Source organism: Delphinapterus leucas, chromosome 16, assembly GCF_059928025.1.
Source record: "Delphinapterus leucas isolate spDelLeu-1000000601 "Yukka" chromosome 16, BTC_Dleu_Yukka2, whole genome shotgun sequence".
Taxonomy (NCBI): domain Eukaryota; kingdom Metazoa; phylum Chordata; class Mammalia; order Artiodactyla; family Monodontidae; genus Delphinapterus; species Delphinapterus leucas.
Window position 1 is genome coordinate 17,816,062 of NC_143144.1, and position 20,768 is coordinate 17,836,829.

General features: G+C 41.1%; 1 protein-coding gene across 3 annotated transcripts in view; it reads left to right on the forward strand.

Moving 5' to 3' along the window:
* The window catches only part of ARID5B (AT-rich interaction domain 5B), a 189,170-nt gene that overhangs the window by 159,932 nt on the left and 8,470 nt on the right, over positions 1 to 20,768 (forward strand). For all 3 annotated transcript variants that reach the window (XM_089897533.1, XM_022560587.3, XM_089897534.1), the window contains 2 exons: positions 2,114 to 2,211; positions 19,566 to 19,764. In XM_089897533.1, the coding sequence (XP_089753659.1) occupies positions 2,114 to 2,211; positions 19,566 to 19,764 (297 nt within the window). The remainder of the gene's footprint in view (positions 1 to 2,113; positions 2,212 to 19,565; positions 19,765 to 20,768) is intronic.

Here is a 20,768-nt window from a genome sequence, read left to right on the forward strand (position 1 = left end):
CTCCTTCCTTCGAAGCAAAAGGCCCCTGGAGTTCTATATTGTCACCCTGCTACACTGTTCATCAGGTCATTCTGATATGGAGGCTGCTTTGATGTAGTGGAAAAAGGTCTGCTCTTGGGGCCATAAGACATCCGTATGAATCCTGACATTCCCACTCTGCTGCTGTGTGTCCTTAGGGAAGTCGTGCAACCTCTCTGAGACTTGTTTCCTTTGTCTGTGAATGAGATTCCTATAATCTGCCTCACAGGCTGAGACGAGGATTAAATGATATCATGGATATGAAAACTCTTTACAAAATATAAAATACAGTGTACACAAGAGATTCAAGAATGACAAGAGGGATGGTTTCTTTCTGAAGTGATTGCAGGAACACACATAGGCTATTTTCCAGGGCCCGCACCTCACCTGAGGGAAGGGAATATGGAGATTTGTTTCAAGGGACTCATCATTCTAAGGGCTTTGAGGAATAAGGTAGATAGATACTTGGAAGAAGGGGAACCTGTTTATTCTTCTGTGATACACAGGTCTAGAATGGATCAGCCTGAAACTGTAATATTTAAAAGGTTGGAGGGAGATTGTAACTAAATATAAAATAATTACCAAAATATGTATTTTCAGTATTTTTAAAGGGGCTTGAAAAAACATTTATTATTATAATCTAAACCAAGCTACAAATACAGGAGGATTTTTAGTTATACCTGCTAGTAGATCTAAGAGGTGGCTCAGGCTAACAAGAACTATTGAAACAAATTGGTTCAAGAATGCTTCGTGGGAAATTGAACAATGCAAAACTCACACTGTCTCGAGGTCCTACTTGGGTCTGTTAAGAAGGGTTTATAGAAATGAAGGGGTTCTTTTTATTTGAAATGCAAGGGGTACCATTTACCCTATGATATTTAACCACCCTTCTCCTCCTTAGATCGCAATCACAGAGCCCCTGGATGCACGCTGAGATTTTTTTTCACGCATTGCTGCCTCTAGCCCCTAAGTGAACTCCGCTGGCAGCTCTGCGGGTGTTTTTCAAAAGAAGCCTCCTGTTCTGATTGTTTAAATGCCACTGGCACCTCTGCCACGCCCTGCCCCCTGCACATTCCACTAACAGAGTTTTTTCCTGGAGCCCTGTTTAGAAACGTTCACAAAGATCTCAGAACTTGCTCGGTCTTCCCAGTTTCAAGGAAACACTAGATTGCTCAGATGTAGTAAGTGACGTGGTTTCCCCAAATGAATCATTTGCTAGATCATGCATCTGTTATTTTGTAAAATCTTAATTTATATATAAAAATAAAATTAAAGAAAAAAAAACCAAGACCATAGTATGCCTTTCGGTATGTTGCAAGCTGTTTGTTTTTATTCACCCAACTCAGTAAAATACAGAGCTTACATTTTAACTTTGGAATATGTTAATTTTCATAGGATTTGATGGATATCCCATTTTCCTGACCTAAGTGAAGAAAAATAAACAGCTTGTGACATAGACAGTTTCAGATTTTGGGTTTGTTCTGATGGTTAGAGGAGCTGGCATAAAAATACAGCCTGAGGTGACCATAAATTTCATAACCAACTTGATCATTTTAATTAATTTGTGTAGGAATTTTTTTTTAGTCTTTAAAGTAGGCAACACATCACAATAGTTGAAAAACCAGAAGATACAAAAGCATGTTTTATGAAAACTCTGTCTTTACCTGTGTACTCAGCCACCCATTACCATATCCCTTAAGCAAGTAATGTTAATTCTGATTCATTTAAACTGGTACACTAAGATATATTTTAGCTGAAGTCTTATTTTATTCTGATGCTTTATCACACGACATAAAGGAACAGAGTATAAGTTTGGGACCTTGGGGGCAAATAACTACATGAATATCCAGGGAGATGCCTCAGATAAAAATGCGCTAAGGGTGACAAAATATAGAGCCCAAAGCAGAATTCCATTTTTACTGTAAAGAGAAATGCTAAAAGTGAGATCTTACTATAAGCCCGTAAGTCTCCCATGTATTCATTTGGACTTCTCTGTTTCTGGGTTTCCAGAATAGACTGTTGCGTATGTATTGAATCCTGGCACTGTGAATCTCTTATGATGCAAGATTAAATTTCTCATTGCCACTTTTTTCAGATAACAGCCCGCCGTCAATGGAAACATATTTATGATGAATTAGGCGGTAATCCTGGGAGCACCAGTGCCGCCACTTGTACCCGCAGACATTATGAAAGGTAAGGCACCCTTTCTTGGAAAGTCGTCGATTAATTAAAAGTGTGTTAATTGGAAGTTAATTGGTCAAGCATAAGACCTTTTAGGAAACAGAAAACATCCCTCTGGCATTTTACTTTGCATACTGCCTTGTGATTTTTAGGGAACATGGCTTTCTCTGGTTATAAGGGATGAAATTAGATTAAGTTCGTTTAGTTTGGTTTTATCCTGTGACCACCTGCCTGATAATACTTACCCCCCCCCCAAGCATACATTATTCAATATGTTCTCTGTACTCTGTAGGTTTATTTACTATGAGAACTTTCAGCTTCTGGAAAACTTTGAGATTCTGGGGTCTGTGGTGTTACTATGAGGTTGCCATGTAACTGCATTAATATTGAAAAGTGTTAATGTTGACTGTATTAATATTGAAAAGTAAGCATTTCTTTAATAAGAAAATTGGTCCCAGATAAGATCCATTGTTTTTTCCCATCTTGGTGTTTTTCTTCTAATGCTTTCGACCCAGGAAATCCTTTCTTGCCAAGCTCTGTGTGGTTTGGTTTTCTAATAATTTCAGCTTCTCTCAGAAAGGTGATGATAATGCAAACAAGAACTAATGCCAAATTGGCCTCCTATGAGGGTTGTATCCTCAGGAATTCTTCCCCTTTGCATTAGGACTGTGTTACCCACAATGCTGGAGACCAGTTAGCATAAATCACGCATTATCCTTGCTCTGTACTTCCAGCCCCTACTTAATTTCTTTAGGTCATAACAACTTCCTTATCACTGGCATTTCCCTGCAGTAGTGTTGACCGACTTGGCTTCATGGTTTCAGATTCAGAGCTTGTGAGATCCAAGTAGAGGTGTCTGTGTTTTAATGATGGCCATGGATGGAATGAAGTCAAGACGCGGTCAGCTGAGCAAACGGGCCAGTTAGCTTCCTCCTTTGAAAACTAAAACACAAGTGCTAAATTTGATGGTTGCTCTTCACATAGTCAGTTACCATTCCAACTTCAACCCACATGCTTAACACCCGTCTCTGGATCATACAAATGCATCTTCAGATAATGTCACCTCACACATCAACTCTTAGTCATATTTCTTTTGAGCCCAATTATATTTTTATCTGCATTGCACTTAACACAGAGCCTCTTTTAGCATGGCCATTCAGTGAAACTTGGAATGTTTTTATAGGTATAATCGTAGAAAATTGAGCTGGGTTTAGTACCCTATGAAAAATTCTCACAAAGTATTCCCAAGAGATTGCCTTACTTGACAGTGTTATAATGCAGAAGGATTTTTAAAAAATTGATAACAGGAATTCAAATTATTACTTTTCATAGCATTGTTTGCAGTATACTGCACGAATTTTTTAAATGTGTTATTTCTCGCAGTATTTAATACAAAAGCCCGCACCCTCACTGTACCTAACACTTAACAGCACTGCAGTTCTAGTACGAAAAGGCACTGGTACCTGGGATGAGTGTTCTGTAGTGTCTGAGGTACCATAGTCATCTTGTTTTGATTATGAGTCAAGGCTTTAATCAAAACATTTTCATTAGCAACACTGCCTCTACTTTCAGATAGTGAACCTCCCTTAGCTCCATGTGCCAGCGTCCCCAGCATGTGAACCATCACACTTAAAGGACCAGATAGCAATTAAAATTTGAAAAAGGAGTGTTATCTCAGCTGGGAGCTGGCTCACCTAGTTAGAGTGAAAAATTAATCAAATGTATTAGAAAGCATCACATGGTCAAAAAACAGATAAGGTTTGGGATAGAAAAAGGATTGGATTCCATAGTACTAGGTACGTGTGTTTGTGTGTGTGTGTGTGTGTGTGTGTGTGTGTGTGGCTGTGTGTTTAATTTACTCAAGCAGTTGTGTGGATAAAAATAGCTTCAATCTTAAATGAAATGCCAAGATATGTTCTTTTGAAGGTTGTGTACTTTTGTTTTATGATTTACCTCTTCCTGGAGTAGTAGAATCCCACATGCCTTCAGTCAGTCAAAATGGAAAATTCTAATAGAGATACCTCCAACTTTAGCAACTAAAAACATTATTAAAGATTTTTAGAGATTTTTCTTGTCTCATTCTTGGGAGCAGACTTCATAAAGGTTTAGCCTCCCACTGGAATACATTTTTTGAAAAGCTATGTCGGTTACTCCTCCAAATCTAGAATTTGTTTGGTCAGTGTATCAGTCAGGATCCAGGAAGGAAAATAAAAATCCACACTAAGTATTCAACAAAGAGAATTTACCGTAGGGAACTGCTTAACAAGCGTTGGTGTGAAGCAGTCCACTACTATGGAGGCAGTAACTATAGGTTTCCTAGGGTTGAAGGAATAGAGAAAAGAAGGTAGGTTATCACCACCCAGAAGTTTGGAGAGTGGACCTCACCAAACTGGGGTTCAGATCTCTCATAGGTAGAGGCGCCCAGCCAGTACTGGTCCTTCAGGAGCTCAGAGGAGAGGCACCGTGGTGCTGGGCGCAGTCCTGAAGAGGCATGCTCTGTGGCTGGGGCCAGACCTCAGAGGAAACGCACTGAAACTACTCAGGGATTGTTGAAAGACGCGACAGGGTGGAACCAACTGCTGCTGCTACGTCATTGTTGGGTTGGCACTGAAATGAACAGCAAGCAAAAGGGAAGGTGGTCCCTTCTCCCTTCCCCTGGCCTGCTAGGGCCCCACTTGCAGAACCCCAATAGGAAGACAGCTGACAAGAGAGACATGTAATTTATGTTGTCCCGGTCCCAGCATCACCAAGCAGAGCACAGAAGAGTGGATCTGGAGTTGAGAGACAGTAGTCAGCTGTGGGCGCCCCACGGGGCCCCCAACATAGAAATCCCTGCACAGAACCTGAAACCCAGGTTGGAGCACAGCTGTTCCAGGGTGATTAGCATGGTCCTTAACCCGTTCTTGGCATTTGCATTTCCTTTCTTTGTCTTAATTTAATTTTTATTTTACAGTGGAGTATAGTGGATTTACAATGTTGTTTGTTTCAGATGTACAACTAAGTGATTCAGTTATAGATATACATGTATCCACTCTTTTTCAGATTCTTTTCCCATATAGGCCATTGTAGAGTATTGAGTAGAGTTCCCTGTGCTCTACAGTGGGTCCTCGTTGGTTATCTACCTTATGTATAGTGGTGTGTGTACGTTAATCCCAAACTCCTGATTTATCCCTCCCCGCCATATTTCCCCTTTGGTAACCATAAGTGGTTTCTGATATCTGTAAGTCTGTTTCTGTATGGTAAAATAAGTGCATTTTTATAATTTTTTAAAACTAGATCCCACGTATGGGTGATGTCATATGGTATTTGTCTTTCTCTCTCTGACTTACTTCACTTAGTATGATCATCTCCAGGTCCATCCATGTTGCTGCAGACGGTATTATTTCGTCCTTCTTTATGGCTGAGTAATATTCCATTGTACATATGTACCATATTTTCTTTCTCCATTCCTCTGTCGATGGAAATTTAGGTTGCTTCCATGTCTTGGCTATTGTAAATAGTGCTGCAGTGAATACTGGGGTGCATGTATCTTTTTTTTTTTTTTTTAAAGAGTCTGTGTTTTTCCAATTAATTAATAAGTTATTTTTTTTTTTGGCTGCTCTGGGTCTTCGTTGCTGTGCGCGGGCTTTCTCTAGTTGCAGTAAGCGGGGGCTACTCTTTGTTGAGGTGCTCAGGCTTCTCTTTGCAGTGGCTTCTCTTGTTGCGGAGCACAGGCTCTAGGCGCGCGGGCTTCATTAGTTGTGGCACGCAGGCTCAGTAGTTGTGGCTCGTGGGCCCTAGAGCACAGACTCAGTAGTTGTGGCTCATGGGCTTAGTTGCTCCGCGGCATGTGGGATCCTCCCGGACCGGGGCACGAACCCGTGTCCCCTGCATCGGCAGGCGGACTCTCAACCACTGCGCCACCAGGGAAGCCCTGTTTTAGTTTTCTTAAAGAACCAACCTCCATACTGTTCTCCATAGTGGTTGCACCAATTTACATTCCCACCAACAGTGCAAGAGGGTTCCCCTTACTCCACACCCTCTCCAGCATTTACTGTTTGTAGATTTTTTGATGATGGCCATTCTGACTGGTGTGAGGTGATACCTCATTGTAGTGTTGATTTGCATTTCTCTAATGATTAGAGATGTTGAGCATCTTGTCATGTGCTTTTTGGCCACCTGTATGTCTTCTTTGGAGAAATGTCTATTTAGGTCTTTTGCCTGCTTTTTGATTGGGCTGTTTTTGGTTTTGTTTTGATACCGAGCTGCATGAGCTGTTTGTATATTTTGGAGATTAATCCCTTGTCGGTCACATCATTTGCAAATATTTTCTCCCATTCTGAGGGTTGTCTTTTCATTTTGCTTATGGTTTCCTTTGCTGTGCAAAAGCTTTTAAGTTTAATCAGGTCCCATTTGTTTATTTTTGTTTTTATTTCCATTACTCCAGGAGGTGGATCCAGAAAGATATTGCTGCGATGTATGTCAAAGAGTGTTCTGCCTGTGTTTTCCTCTAAGAGTTTTACAGTAGGCATCTCCTTTCGCCATCTAAGTCCCTCTTGCATTGTTGTGGTCGGATACAAGGGATGTCATGAATAATTAGTAATCTCTAATAGTTAAATCACTCATCTGCAAATATTGGTATTTTTTTTAAAGAAATCAGACTCTACTTACCGTAATGCCACCCTCACTCGTTTGAACCATGCTCTAAAGGAGTCACCCATACTCCTGTGTGTTGTGGTGGGGAGAAATGTCTGGGAATGACTGCGCTAGATGTCCTACTTCTCTCTGATGGTTCTACCAAAGAAGGGAAGAGTATACACTCAGATCTGTCCAGGGACTTGAACCAGTTATGCTTTGGTCAAAGAAAAGGCTGAAGCTCTTGACTACAACTGTGTTGAGTGATTTTGGTAGATTTCACTCATTCTTGCCACTTATAGGCTGTGCTAACACAATTAAAACAGAGATGACTAGAATGGCGAAAGGCCATTGTCTTCCAGAAGGTTCAGGGAGTTTTAAAGGGTCAGGGTTTTGTGAGCAAACATCTAGTCTGGAGATGCCCTTGGCAATGTTTAAAGCCTTCCAAACCAGACGAGAATGATTGGAGTTCCCCCTCTGCTGCCGGCTCACCTGGGCTCTTGTTTTCACTCTAATATAGGGACTGGCTCCTTTTCCTGTTTCCCTACCACCAGCTTTGCTTTCCTAGAAGATGAAGAAGCAGTGAGTGATCTACTACGCATTATCCACTGATTTATTTTTCATGCAGTGTGGTTCACGCTTCCAGTAAATGTTTTCATTTTCCAACAAGAAAAAAGTAGCCGGTTCCCTCAGTAAATGTTACTGGTATATATTAGTTGGGCACTTTCGGTTTATTAATGAGTGTAATAATGAAAGTGCAAGTTGTTGAAAAGAATCAATGTTGTTTTTATTTAAGGCATAGCAGGAATGGTAGGTACAATGCCTGTGAATGCATCATTGTCGCTGAAGGCCTGACTGGTCCAAACTTGCCTCTGATTGGTTTAAATCAAATAGGTCCAAGCACTTCATAAAAATGTCTTTGTCAGCCTGGTTTTGCTTCCAAACCTATTCATCTCTGTCAGTTTTTAATATTAGTACCAGGCTCCTGGCCACAGTCCATTAGTACTGTACTTAATTGCTCATGTTACAGATGATCACCAATATAAAAAGCATTAATGTTTCCCCATCGAAAGACTGTTGCTATGTAGATGTCTCCAACTCAGCAAAGCTTATGAAGTGTGGTTACCCTGGACACTTCTTGTTCAGGATTTATAGATAAAGTTACTGTAGATTATAATGCAAAAAAAAATGCCCACCTCCTTCTGTGCAGGACACTTCTCAGTGGAACATTTTCTTTGTTCAACTCTTCGTTGAAGATGCCCCGAATAACTTTCTTTTATCAGTAAAGGAACAAAAAGGAAAATGGTTACTTTAGTGGAATTCTCTTAGCTTGATTTTTCTGGAATAGTAATTCACTTTAAAGACTGTTTTCACATGCAGATTTGTTTTCTTTTCTTTTTTTTTTTTAATGTTTTTTAAGCACATGCAAGGGGGAAAAAAATCTTTACACAGAATACCAGATTACTGGTTTTAGTTTTCCTCAATAAATTACATGGTCTGTGTCTGTGGAGCACATGAAATTGTTCCTAGGGATTTTAAAAGGAGCGTTAAGGCAAAAGTACTTTATGATGTGCTTTTCTGAGTAGTTAGAAAATCATAAACAAATGGATTTGTTTGTGGGGGAAATGAACAATTATGCCTCACCTTCTTATGTACTCAATGCCCAATTTCAAAGTCTACCCTCTACCCTTTTCCCACAAGCATTCCTGGGGTGAGACTGTCATGCCGCCTGGCTGAGGCGTTTTCCTGGGCAGTGACTTGGGGTGAGCTTCACCCAAGCCCCACGCGTTTGGGCGGAAGCCCAGTGATAGTCAGATGGAGCTTCGGCCTTTTTTTCTCTGAAGGCGGAAGGCAGTGTGTGAGAGGTTCACGTTTTAAATAAGATAAGTATGTGCTGCAAGGTAAATGCCAGGCATACACCAGGTTCTAAGGGACTCAGTTAATCAGCACACGGTTGAGGAGGCCACAGGCAGGATTCACAGATTGCGGGGATCCTTTAGCAATCCTCTAGACAGTGTTACTCAAGTGAGGGTCTTCTGGCCCATCTGTGCTCTGTGAACGGGGCAGCTATGCATAAGCACTGATACACTTACATGGCAGTTTGCCAGAATAATTTTTTGTCTGTTGAATTTTTTTTTAATGGGGGCTTGCATTTTGTATGTCTTTTAAAATTTCTCACTTTCCTGTTAATTCCTTTTTATGGTATTTTACAAAAGTATCAGTCAGCAAGAGACAGGAAATTTAGGAAACTGGTCCCTCTCACCCGGTCACTGGAGAAGCAGCGGTCACGCACTCAGATGTTGATGGGGGCAGGTAGCATGGGTGAGCACAGGTGTGGCCAGGCTGGAAAGTGCAAAACACACAGCCGGGCGCGAGAGAGGCCCGGTGGGATCAGCGGCACTTACTGCCGTAGAAGGATATAGTCTCGGTGCTTCCACGCCTTCCGTGTTCTGGAGATAATTTTTATGTGAAATCACCCGACTTACAAATACTGGCTCCAATATTTCTGAAAATATTTTATGTAAACTAAACTAAACACGCCCGTGGGCTGCTGTGTTCCATGAGGACTGAACTGTCTCTGGCATCGGGCTGTAATTCCGTCTCTGCTTAATCGCCCTGCAGTGGGAAGGCAACAAAGAAACACCACTGTTGAAGGCCCTCTTCACCTGTACGCTCTTCCCATACTGAGCAGCACACCTGTGGCTTCCCACTGACTCTGCCTTGCCTTTTGGGGCTGACTCATTCCACATGCTCTTTTTTCTCGGTGATGGGCCTCCATACACTTGGCAAAGCTCCTCTCTTACTTCAAGTCTTCCTAATCCATTCATTCAAGCCTCAGAGCACGATATATGGACTTTCACCAGTTTGGCTTGCTCTCATGTAAATGCCTCCCGTTTGTGTCACTTAGAATACCCAAAGCTATTCCAGATGTGGCATGTAGTATTTCTAGGGATGTGGGCAGTGTCAGTCTATCAGCAGAGCCTAAGATTACTTTTGAAATTCGTGGCCAGTTTCTTTTTCTTGGGTCGGGTAGATGTGCCATTTGACTCACTGCCTTTTTCCTTTGCTGCTGCCCTCAAGAGCCAGTTGGTGTTTTTTGAACGTCTATCAAGAATAGGGCTGGCAAAAAATGAGGAGGTGCCCATGCTACCACATTCATGGCAGAGACTGCTAAGGGAACATGATGCTGCTTCCCGAGAACCCAGGCTCAGCTTCACAATTCTTCTCAATATGGCACCCATGCGCACTACTACCAACTCATTAGAACTGGGAGGTGCTGTGACCCTATCTTTTTTTTTTCTAAAATTTGCTTTCTTTTTATTATTTTTAAATTTTTTGTTTATTTTTTTGAATTTATTTTTTTTTATACAGCAGGTTCTTATTAGTTATCTATTTTATACATATTGGTGTATATATGTCAATCCCAATCTCCCAATTCATCCCACCACCACCACCAACCCCCGCTTTCCCCCCTTGGTGTCCATACGTTTGTTCTCTACCTCTGTGTCTCTATGTCTGCCTTGCAAACCGTTCATCCGTACCGTTTTTCTGGATTCCACATATATGCGTTAATATATGATATTTGTTTTTCTTTTTCTGACTTCCTTCTGTATAAGTCTCTAGGTCCATCCATATCTCTGAAAATGATCCAGTTTCGTTCCTTTTTATGGCTGATATTCCATTGTATATATGTACCACGTCTTCTTTATCCATTCGTCTGTCTGTGGGCATTTAGGTTGCTCCCATGACCTGGCTATTGTAAATAGTGCTGCAGTGAACATTGGGGTGCATGTGTCTTTTTGATTTATGGTTTTCTCTGGGTATGTGCCCAGTCGTGGGGTTGCTGGGTGTGACCCTATCTTGTGTGATCCGACTCATACTCCATACATACGTGAAAGAGAGTTAAATATTTAAGGCTATAAAAACCTTAGGTAAGGAAGTAATAGATACAAATAATAAGTTCAACAGAGATCAGAGAAAGAAGAGAGAATTTCCAAATGGAATAAGCAAAGTCTTCCAGTGGGGGGGGGGGATCTAGAATTTGAACTGTTTTATTTTTTTATTGGAGTATATTTGATTTACAATGTTGTGTTAGTTTCAGGTCTACAGCAAAGTGATTCATTTATACATATATATTCATTTTTTTCTCATATAGGTTATCACAGAATATTGAGTAGAGCTCCCTGTGCTATACAGTGGGTCCTCGTTGGTTATCTACCTTATGTACAGTAGTGTGTGTATGTTAATCCCAAGCTCCTGGTTTATCCCTCCCCGCCATATTTCCCCTTTGGTAACCGTAAGTGGTTTTTGATATCTGTAAGTCTGTTTCTGTTTTGTAAATAAGTTCATTTTTTTATCATTTTTAAAAGTTGGAGTCCACATGTGGGTGATGTTCTAGATTTGTCTTTCTCTGACTTACTTCACTCAGTATGACAATCTTTAGATCCATCCAGGTTGCTGTAAATGGCATTATTTTGTTCTTTCTTGTGGCAACATATATATGATATTCCTTCGTGTATATGTACCACATCTTCTTTATCCACTCCTCTGTTGATGGACACTTAGGTTGCTTCCATGTCTTGGCTGTTGTAAATAGTGCTGCAGTGAACAATGAGGTGCATGTATCATTTTGAATTATGGTTTTCTCCGGATTTATGCCCAGGAGTGGGATTGCTGGGTCATATGGTAGTTCTATTCTTAGTTTTTTAAGGAACCTCCATACTGTTCTCCACAGTTGGTTGTACCAATTTACGAACCGGACCTTAAAGAGATTAGGTTAGAACCTAAGATAGATCATCGTACACTGCCTAAAATAATTCAGTTGTAGAACTCAGAAACGGTAAAGAAATTATATTTGAGGGCAAGGACCTTGTGGTGTTGCTTCCCTTGAGACTCACCAGTGCACCCAGTACTGCGTCGTGAACATACCAGGGACTCAAGAATTAGGGGTTGAATGAATTAAATTAAATCCAAACCAAAAGGACAGCTTTCTCTAGGAAATGTGTACAAAGAGGTAGGGAATGAGTTGGTAGAAGGGGCAGTCAGGAGGGGTCTAAGGCTGAATTTCCAAACTGGATACACCAAAGGCAGGTATTATAGTTTATCCTCTCAGTGTCTGTTCAGTCTCTTGCCTTGAGGTCCAGTGGGTAGACCGTACCCCATCCTCACCCATGGTGGGCTCGACCAATCTATGGACTTGCATCTCCTTTGTAAACACTGTCTTGGTAATGGGGACTCTGGCCAACAGGCACTCTGTTGGTAACAGGCGCTCTCATCTCCCTTTTCCCCACACCCACAGAAGGCCACCTGGCCGTTATCAGCAACCAGCAACCCCCAAAATCTAACACAAAGTGTTGAGATTTAGGCAGACTCAGTAAGGTACTGCTGCTGCTCTTCCAGTGATACCCCATCAGGCTTGTTCTTATAAGGCACCTGAATTGGGTGGATGTAAGCACCCTATGCCCGGAGCAGCTTCTCATCTGTAAAGAATGTCTCCCCAAAGGACAGTCAGGTAATTTCATAAGCAAGAGCCTCCCTCCGTATCACTCAGCATGCCTAAAATGCTCTGATAACTTTCCAATGCCTGGATTTTTCAAGAAACTTTTAAAAAGGAAAACAGAACCCCAGCCAGGCCCTGGAGTAGAAAAACTGGTTTCTGTTTAAAAAAAAATAAACAACAGCCTTTGAAAAATCTCTATTTAAAAATTCTTAAATTTGCCTCTAAATGCAAGTTGTAATTAATAGAAGTTGGAGTTTACACTGTTGAGTGTAAAAACACCCTCAGGCACAAACTAATCAAGTGTGTATGTCATGCTGTAAACTACAGCAAGTTCTTTGTTTGACCCAAAACAGGCTTGCCAAACAGCAGTTTCTTCTTTGTCGAGCTCCCTTATTGTCTCATTTTTGTTTTCTTCCCACTCCCCCTACCCAACCCCCTTTGAACCTTGCTATAGTATTTAGGAAACTTTGCAGGTTCCATGTTTTATTGATAGTTTTCATCCAGCCTGAATTTAAATTTGAGAATAGATGAGGTGTCTTAGCCCTTTTTCTTTTTGATAAATAACAAGAGGTTTCTACTTATGATTTTCTGTCCTCAGGGCTTTATCATTAAGATTAAATAACTGTATTCTCAAGCATGCCACTGCACAAACATCTTTTCAATTATGTGAGTAACAGATGCCTTCACAAAGGAACTATTGAAAATTCAGAAAGCATGTTTCCAAAAAAGAAAGGAAAAAAAAAGTATCAGATGACAGAAGAATGTAATTGTTTACCATTAAAATATATCCTTAACTCTTCCACTGAAAACCTCTTGGAACATTTTGGTTTTGTGCAAGTTATTACAGAGTTTGATCAAAGTGATACATTTTGGGGAACTGTTGAACATTTCAGAAGCTCTGGGATGTGTGGTGTCTCACGTGGGACTTGAATGCGACAGTTGTTTGTGCTTTTACATGTGGACCCTTCATGTTGGGGGTGCACATCACCTTGAAAACACTGTAGTTGTATTTGTCTATTATTCTTGAAAGGATGTTCATCTGCCCTTGAAAGAGATCCAAAAGAACACCCAGAAGTTTCTCTCCACCCCACCCCCCACCCCCCCTCTAACCCTGGCTCCCACAGCCCATGTACTCAGTTCAGGGGCCTGTCATCCTGGAGCTGCGTCTCTCACGCTGACCCTCCTTCATGGGAGTCAAGCCACCATCCATCAAGCCAGGGATCCCAGCACCTTTCTTTCCTCTCTTTGCTTAGTTAGGGTCACAGTTATTACTCCACGACTGTGGGAAGGCCAAGAGTCATCAATGGGCCTCAGAAACAACTCTCCCACAACTGGGGCAAAGGGAGAAAATTAGTGCCTTCAAAAGGTTTTCTTGTTCATCTTCTGCTTGCCCTTGAGTAGGTAATGAAGCCCCTAGTGAGCTGATTATTTTCCCAAGGCAGAGGTTTTCTGAAGACGAGTGGCCATTGATAATGGTCGTTGATAATAATGGGCCATATGCCTTTTAGGTATCTTAGAGTAGAATACAAATGGTGCTCTTTATACCTACTTCCTTTTTAAAGAGCTCTGTACAGTTTACCGTTGGTAGCTCATGGGCAAGCTAAGTCTTTCACACAGAACCCATGTTGCATTCTCCCACCGTCTTCTTGGCTCAGGTGGGTCCTGCCGCTGGCTTATTCTCCGTGGCCTACATGTCAGCATGGCACCTCCCCTCCGTCGTTCGGTGCTCAAAGCTTTGAGTTCACATCTTCGTCTGTCAGAAACTGACACTCAAGTCCTCTTTCTCAGCTCTCTTTGTGACTGATCTTTTTTCTGCTCCACTGAAACTTATACCATAAATTGGTGGAGATCTTCATCTGGAGCCCACATTTTTTCTTAGATGGAGTTTGGCTTTTAAAAGAATAGGAACAAAGCGGAATAATGGCCATTATACTCAACCAGTGTTGTGCCCACTGAGGAAACATTCCCACTGCTCCGCACGTTGACATAGCAGCACATTTGTGTATTTGGCTTTTGTTTTGGTACGTATCCCCCCCACCACCAACAACAAATGCTCTTTAGACATTTTTAGAGTAATGGTCTGGTACCTTGAGCTGGAGGTGAACAGTATGTGAGATTAGAACTTTCCATGTTTCTTGGAACCTTAACAAGTGTGTGTACTTCATCTTCAAAAAAGAAAAACATACCTTCTATTGGCTCCATATTTGGTGAAAGAGTGCTTCCCCACACGTCACAGCGAAGTTATATATTTTCAGTTTCTGGCTGAGAAGGGAAATGTCTGGCCAAACCTTAGAATTTATCGACCCTGGAATCAACTTGGAGGTATAATAACTCCATTTGGGATCAGATCAGGTCTGAAGCCCCAGTGGAACCAATATGTCATTTCTTTTCTAATGCCACGATAAAACCTAATAGTTAAAAGAAGAATAGTAGTAGCATTTTTGCCCTGATATGCACGCCAACTTTATCTCCTCTGCCCCTAAAACATTCTGCTCCAAAGGCACCAGTAGAAATCTGGGCCTGGAATTGTTCACTGGTTTGATAGCATCCAAGTGCCTATGAAGTAACTAGGGTAAGTTTGAGGTTCAAGTACAACCCTAAATATTTGCCACTATGCCGTGGAGCAACTAGGCCCGTGCGCCACAACTACTGAGCCTGTGCTCTAGAGCCTGCATGCCACAACTACCGAGCCCCCGTGCCACAACTAATGAAGCCCGCCCGCCTAGGGCCAGTGCTCTGCAACAAGAGAAGCCACTGCAATGATAAGACCGTGTACCGCAACGAATAGTAGCCCCTGCTCGCTGCAACTAGAGAAAGCCCACGCCCAGCAACAAAGACCCAACACGGCCAAAGACAAATTAATTAATTAATTAATTAATTAAAAAAAAAAAAGATTTGCCCCTTCTTCTAACTCTTCAGACTGAATCAGTCCTAGACATTCTTATAATATTTTTCAGAGCTCTATAAATACATGGATTCTCATTTCTCGTCTTAAGCACTGTTTGCTAAATGTTTTGGCCCCAAAGTCAGTCATTCCATGAAAGCATTAGTCAATACAGGAGACATTAGTGGTTACTCGTTCTGATGAGATTTGACATTATTTTTCCTCTGTCTATGGGGAGGGAAGGGGAATGTTGCCTAATAAAGATGAAGGGTCTTTTCTTCTTTTGTATGAAATGCAAATGATGAGGACATGTGCAATATTCATTTCTTGAATATGAGGCTGCTGCTTTTTGTTGAGAAAGAGAGGCAAGGCCCCGGAGGATTTCAGAATTTGTAAATATAAAATTATCTGCCTTCGTGTTTAAAAAAAAAAAAAAATAAAAGGGAGAAAGAGTTGGCAGGTTGCCAGATTACTTACATTACAGTAATAGATTTGCTGACCCTTGACTTCTGCTGAAGAGAAATGTGTTGAATTTTTCATAATATCAGATGAGGCAGATCTAAAAACCTAGTATACTGAGCACCATTATTTAACTTGAGATTTAACAAAGCAGAAATCTTTTCAAACCAGCAGTTTCTTGTATGATGATAATTTAGTGGCTCAGACGCTAATAAATCAAGGTTATAATGCCACTGATTTGTTCATTTTAACTTGGGTTGGTTTTAAGTTGTCTTTATTTAAGGAAAAAAAAAAAAAGAAGAAGGAGAAAAAAATCTTGCTTTTCACAGTGACTGAATTTAGTAAGAATCTCTGTGATAGAAAAAGGCTCCCCTACTGTTTCTGCTTTGGGGTGGAAAATGTTATTCTTGTATTATTCCTAGGGAAAAATAAAATCTCATGCTGCTACAATTCTTATGCCTATGGAAAGATGTTATTTTTTTTAATACATGATGGCTTACCTATTTCAGATCCATTAATGGCATCGTAAATAAGCATTTTGCTAATCTGAAATCTCGATAATAGTAAAGGCCCATTTATCTGCCTAGCTTTCAATCCTCGGACTACATTAGATTGGGGGGTGGGTGGGAGGGGGAAATTCTCTGGATTTTCTAATGAATATATTGCTTCTCTTCCCTATTACTTCCATCCACCAGAAACCCAAACCACATTCTTAGAGTTGCAGCCCATTGAAAATATTTCTCCTGTGTAATGAGTTCTTAGGGGCTGGGGTGCATTCTTGCTTTTATCTGTACAGTTTAGAGGCTGATTAAATCTTTGTTGTAAGGTGCAGTCATGTTGCATTATACTAAATTCTTTATACAACGCTTGCTGCATTAGGCAATGTTGACCTTATGTTGGCTAACCTGTTTTCAATGGTATCGCATGTACATTAAACGTTTAAATGTTCAGAAACCTATAATAGCTTTCGTCCTCTGTACTGTGTGTAAAAACTTCTAATAATCAGATGATAAGATCATATCCTGTGGGGTAATTGTGTTGTACCATGACAGGATAACTGAAAAAACATTCAGTGAAAATCGTACCAAACGGAAATCACTATATGAACAGCGATTGTTTGTGTGCCGGGTGAGAAGAGCTCTGCTCTTCAGGGCTTAGCTGGTCATATTTCTACTTGTTTCCTTTTAGCTGCTGCCTTTCTTGTTTTATTTCGGGAGCCTTTATTCCCTGAGCCACTATAATTATCTTTCAGTGATTTAGAAGGGAAAAAAAACACTCACTTGACCTTTGCACACACACACACACACACACACACACACACACTCACACACACTCTCCCTCTGGAAGCCTTGAACAAGCAGGGTTTGTGTTTGGATTCAGTTTTACCTTAGTCATGCCTCTTTCCAGATACAAGAAACATTTAATTCCAGATTTCCTGCTTCTGGCTTTAGGCCTTTGACCAGCAAAGTGAAATGTATTTTTTACTGCTGTCAGCCAGCCAGCTGCTGAGCTGAGTGAAGGGAAGAAAAAAAAAAAAAAAAAAAAAAATGAAGGAAAAGGAAAAAAAAAAAAAGAAAGAAATGAAATGGAAGTGTTGCCCTGCTTCTTGAACTTGCAAAATTGTGCGAGGAAATTAAAGTCTCCTTAGCACCCATCTAGAAAGCTGGGTTGGCCCAGGACTCTCTGGACCTGAGGTGAGGGGTCCTCACCTTGGGTGTCTCTCCCAGCCAGTTCTCTGCTTCCTCTCACCCCCTTCCCCACACTCAGAGGTAATGCTGTCATCCTTAGTGAAGGGAGTCCCTCCCTCATGGTGCCACCATCTCAATTAGAGAGTGGAGTTTGGGGGGAGGGTGGTACCAACAAACAATAACCATTGGAATACCCAGACTTCAATGCTCCTTGGGTTCCCATGGCAACCAAACAAAAGTAAAACAAACCTATCTGTCCTAACAATAAAAATATGTTTTCATTAAAGTCAATTTAACATATTTTTCCTAATTTAAAATATTCAATGCATTTTGCTCCCGGACAAAAATCCCCAACCTGCCACTGCTGAAGGGGATAAAGTCCCTGGCAGAACCATGCAGATAAAAGCAACTGGGGGGAATGTTGGGGACTTTACAGATGAGACGGAATACATTCAAGTATGAACAAGATTGCTTTTTTTCTCTCTTCTGCTTAGTTATGCTTTTTATTATATAAACATTAACTGTAATATTACAGTGGGAAGCAGGTATTTGGCAGCCATGTATTATTTTAGTAAGTCTACATAGAGAGAACAGTTTCCAGTTTTAGCAGCTGTAACATGTTTAAACTCAGTTTGTAATGGGATCTGAAGATAACTATTCCCCATGGGCTGTGTTGATCTTCATGGCTGGCCCACTGCCAGACGCAGGGCTCGAAACTATTATTCACGCCTTCTTGCACATACCTTGCCTGAGCATGCTCAGTAATGACTTTTGTTTCTAACTGCTATACACTGAGATTTGATTTTCCCATAATTTACTTGGTATTTTATTAAAGAGTGAAATATCATGATCGCAAATGTCCCCACGTCTGTACTCAGAAACCCGAACAGTTGTGTACGTTTAAGTAGTTGTGATCCAGATTGCATAGTTAGAAACCAGTTTTAGGATAGCTAACAAATATCCAAGCCAAAGAAGTTTTTGCCTGGGAGTCTTAGTTTAAAAATAATTACGGTTCCCAATATTTGAACAGATTTATGTTGTTTATAAGCCAAGTACATTTTCTTCATTGAGTCAACTTGTCTTATTTAAAACAAATTATGTTTGCTGTATTAAAGTTCATATTTTTAAGGCTGAGTCTTGTATTAATCCCACAGTGAGTCATTAATCATACCAAATGCATTATAAAAACTTTAATCACTGAAGTTGAAACTGAGATTGTAATGCAATCCATCCCGTTTAATTACATCAGCTATTTTTCCCTTTCAGATCAAGCGCTACATCGCAAAGGGAAAACAGATTAAAACAAGAGCTGTTTGATGTTTCTCTTTTTAGAGCAATTTTATGTATTTTGTTTAAAAAGTTATATAATTAAAATGCTTGAATTTTTCAGCCCTCTGATTTTTGTGGCTTGAACGTTCTGCCTGCCTGCCTTCTCTCTGGGGCCCTCTTTAACTTGGCACCCCAAAACAGAGCTTCTCCTGTGGGAGGCACCTGCCCCCCCTAAGAGCTCTGGGTAAGACAGCCGTCTCCCGCTGTGCTGCGCTCCCCTCCCGTAACCTCTTTATCTTAAGTGTCTGGTCTATATTTTGACATGAATGAATGCAAACTTGGGAGACAGGCAGAACTAGGTTCAAACTCCACATCTAACAAATGGGGTGACTCAGGCAAATTATTTAGCCTTTTTGGGCCTCAGTTGCCTCATCTGTTGAAAAGGGAATAATAATAACAACAACAATAATAGTAAATACTCCACAGGGATGTTGTGGACATTACGTGAAATAACCTATATAATGTACCTAGGGCATCACCTGGCACATACTAGTACTTTACTGGAACGTAAGCCTCAGGGGCCTTGAATATCTTGCTCGCTGCTGTATCTTGGTGCCTAGAACACTGCCTGACACATAGTTAGTGCTCAATAAACAGCTGCTGGCAGAATGATAAATGAATGGCAGCTAGCATTATAGTTGCTATTATTGTGATGTGGTTATCAGCATTTAGCCAGGTCCCGGGGGCAGTGATAATGATGTGACTTTGGATGTGTCCATTGGTATCCTCGGTGTACAGCTTCGCAAAACAAGAAAGAGGTCTTGCAAAGAAAGCAGGATGTAAGCTACCAGGTGCTGGTTTTGACCGGGGAGACAAGAAAGTAAACCCCCATAGCATCAACACTACTGGAACTGCCTGCCCTGACCGATCCTCTCTTCTGATACCCTTGTAGATTAATCCTGCCGTATGAAAGGTTTATTAAAGGAGAGGAAGATAAGCCCCTGCCTCCAATCAAACCTCGAAAACAGGAGAACAATTCACAGGAAAACGAGAATAAAACAAAAGTATCAGGAGGCAAACGCATCAAACACGAAATCTCTAAGAGCAAGAAAGAAAAAGAGAATGCCCCGAAGCCCCAGGATGCATCAGAGGTGAGTCGGGCTCCTCCACAGAAATACCTCTGTGAGGTTGGTCCTGCCTCGGGGTCTTCTGGAGCCCTGCATCCATAGCTGCATCCCTGCCAGAGACACCACCAGACTAAGAAACTTAATCATCTAAACTTCACCATTCCCTGAGTAGTGGGCCTTTCGGGGCAGCACATGGATTGAATGGGATAGGCCAAGAATAGGATCTAGAAGGAAGCAAACACTCTGTAGAAAACTGAGAGCGGACCCGACTTTGAGGCAGAAGGAGCCAGAGCTTCAGCTCTTAAAGCCAAGGGACTCCCATGTGAAAGATGTGGCTTCTCTGCCATTTCACAGCCAGCCTGTCTGAGGAGTTGGTGTGACTTTAAAACACGCGTTGTGGGATCTGCTGTGTCTCTGCAGGACTGTCCTAAAAACTTCAGAGACTTGTTTGCCTCCATTAATTGACCTCTGTGCACCAGACTTGGGTTAAGACCAATTTAGAAACATCTTAAGTACGTATTATTTATAGGGGAATTTTGAAATGGTTCCTCTGAAGCCATGATTATCTGTCTTGTTAACAGGTAGTTTCTGAACCTTTTAAAACAGGCCCCAGCTACCCACAGCCCCCAACAGCTCTCTGGTAGAAGCCGTTACTATCATCGTCCAGACAGTCATGGGGGATGAGCTGGGCTCTGTTTCAAGATGAATAATAAAAAATCTCTGCCGCCCATTAAAAAAAAAACAAAAAAACCAAACCAAACCAAAAAAAACTTAGCGGCCACATCTGAAGACAGCACGTTCTAAGATTCAACCCCAGAGGAAACTTTGGTGCTGATATTAAACACCCCCTAAAAATCAGGTTTATAATGAACACATAAGAGACTCTCTAATTAAACACCAGCTTAAAACACACACACCAGCCTCCTAACTAGAAATTAACTTACCCAACTGACTCCTGTGTAAGGAGATAATATTAATACCAAGAAGAGAAATTTGCTTTAATTTTTGTTTCATAATTATTTTAAGCT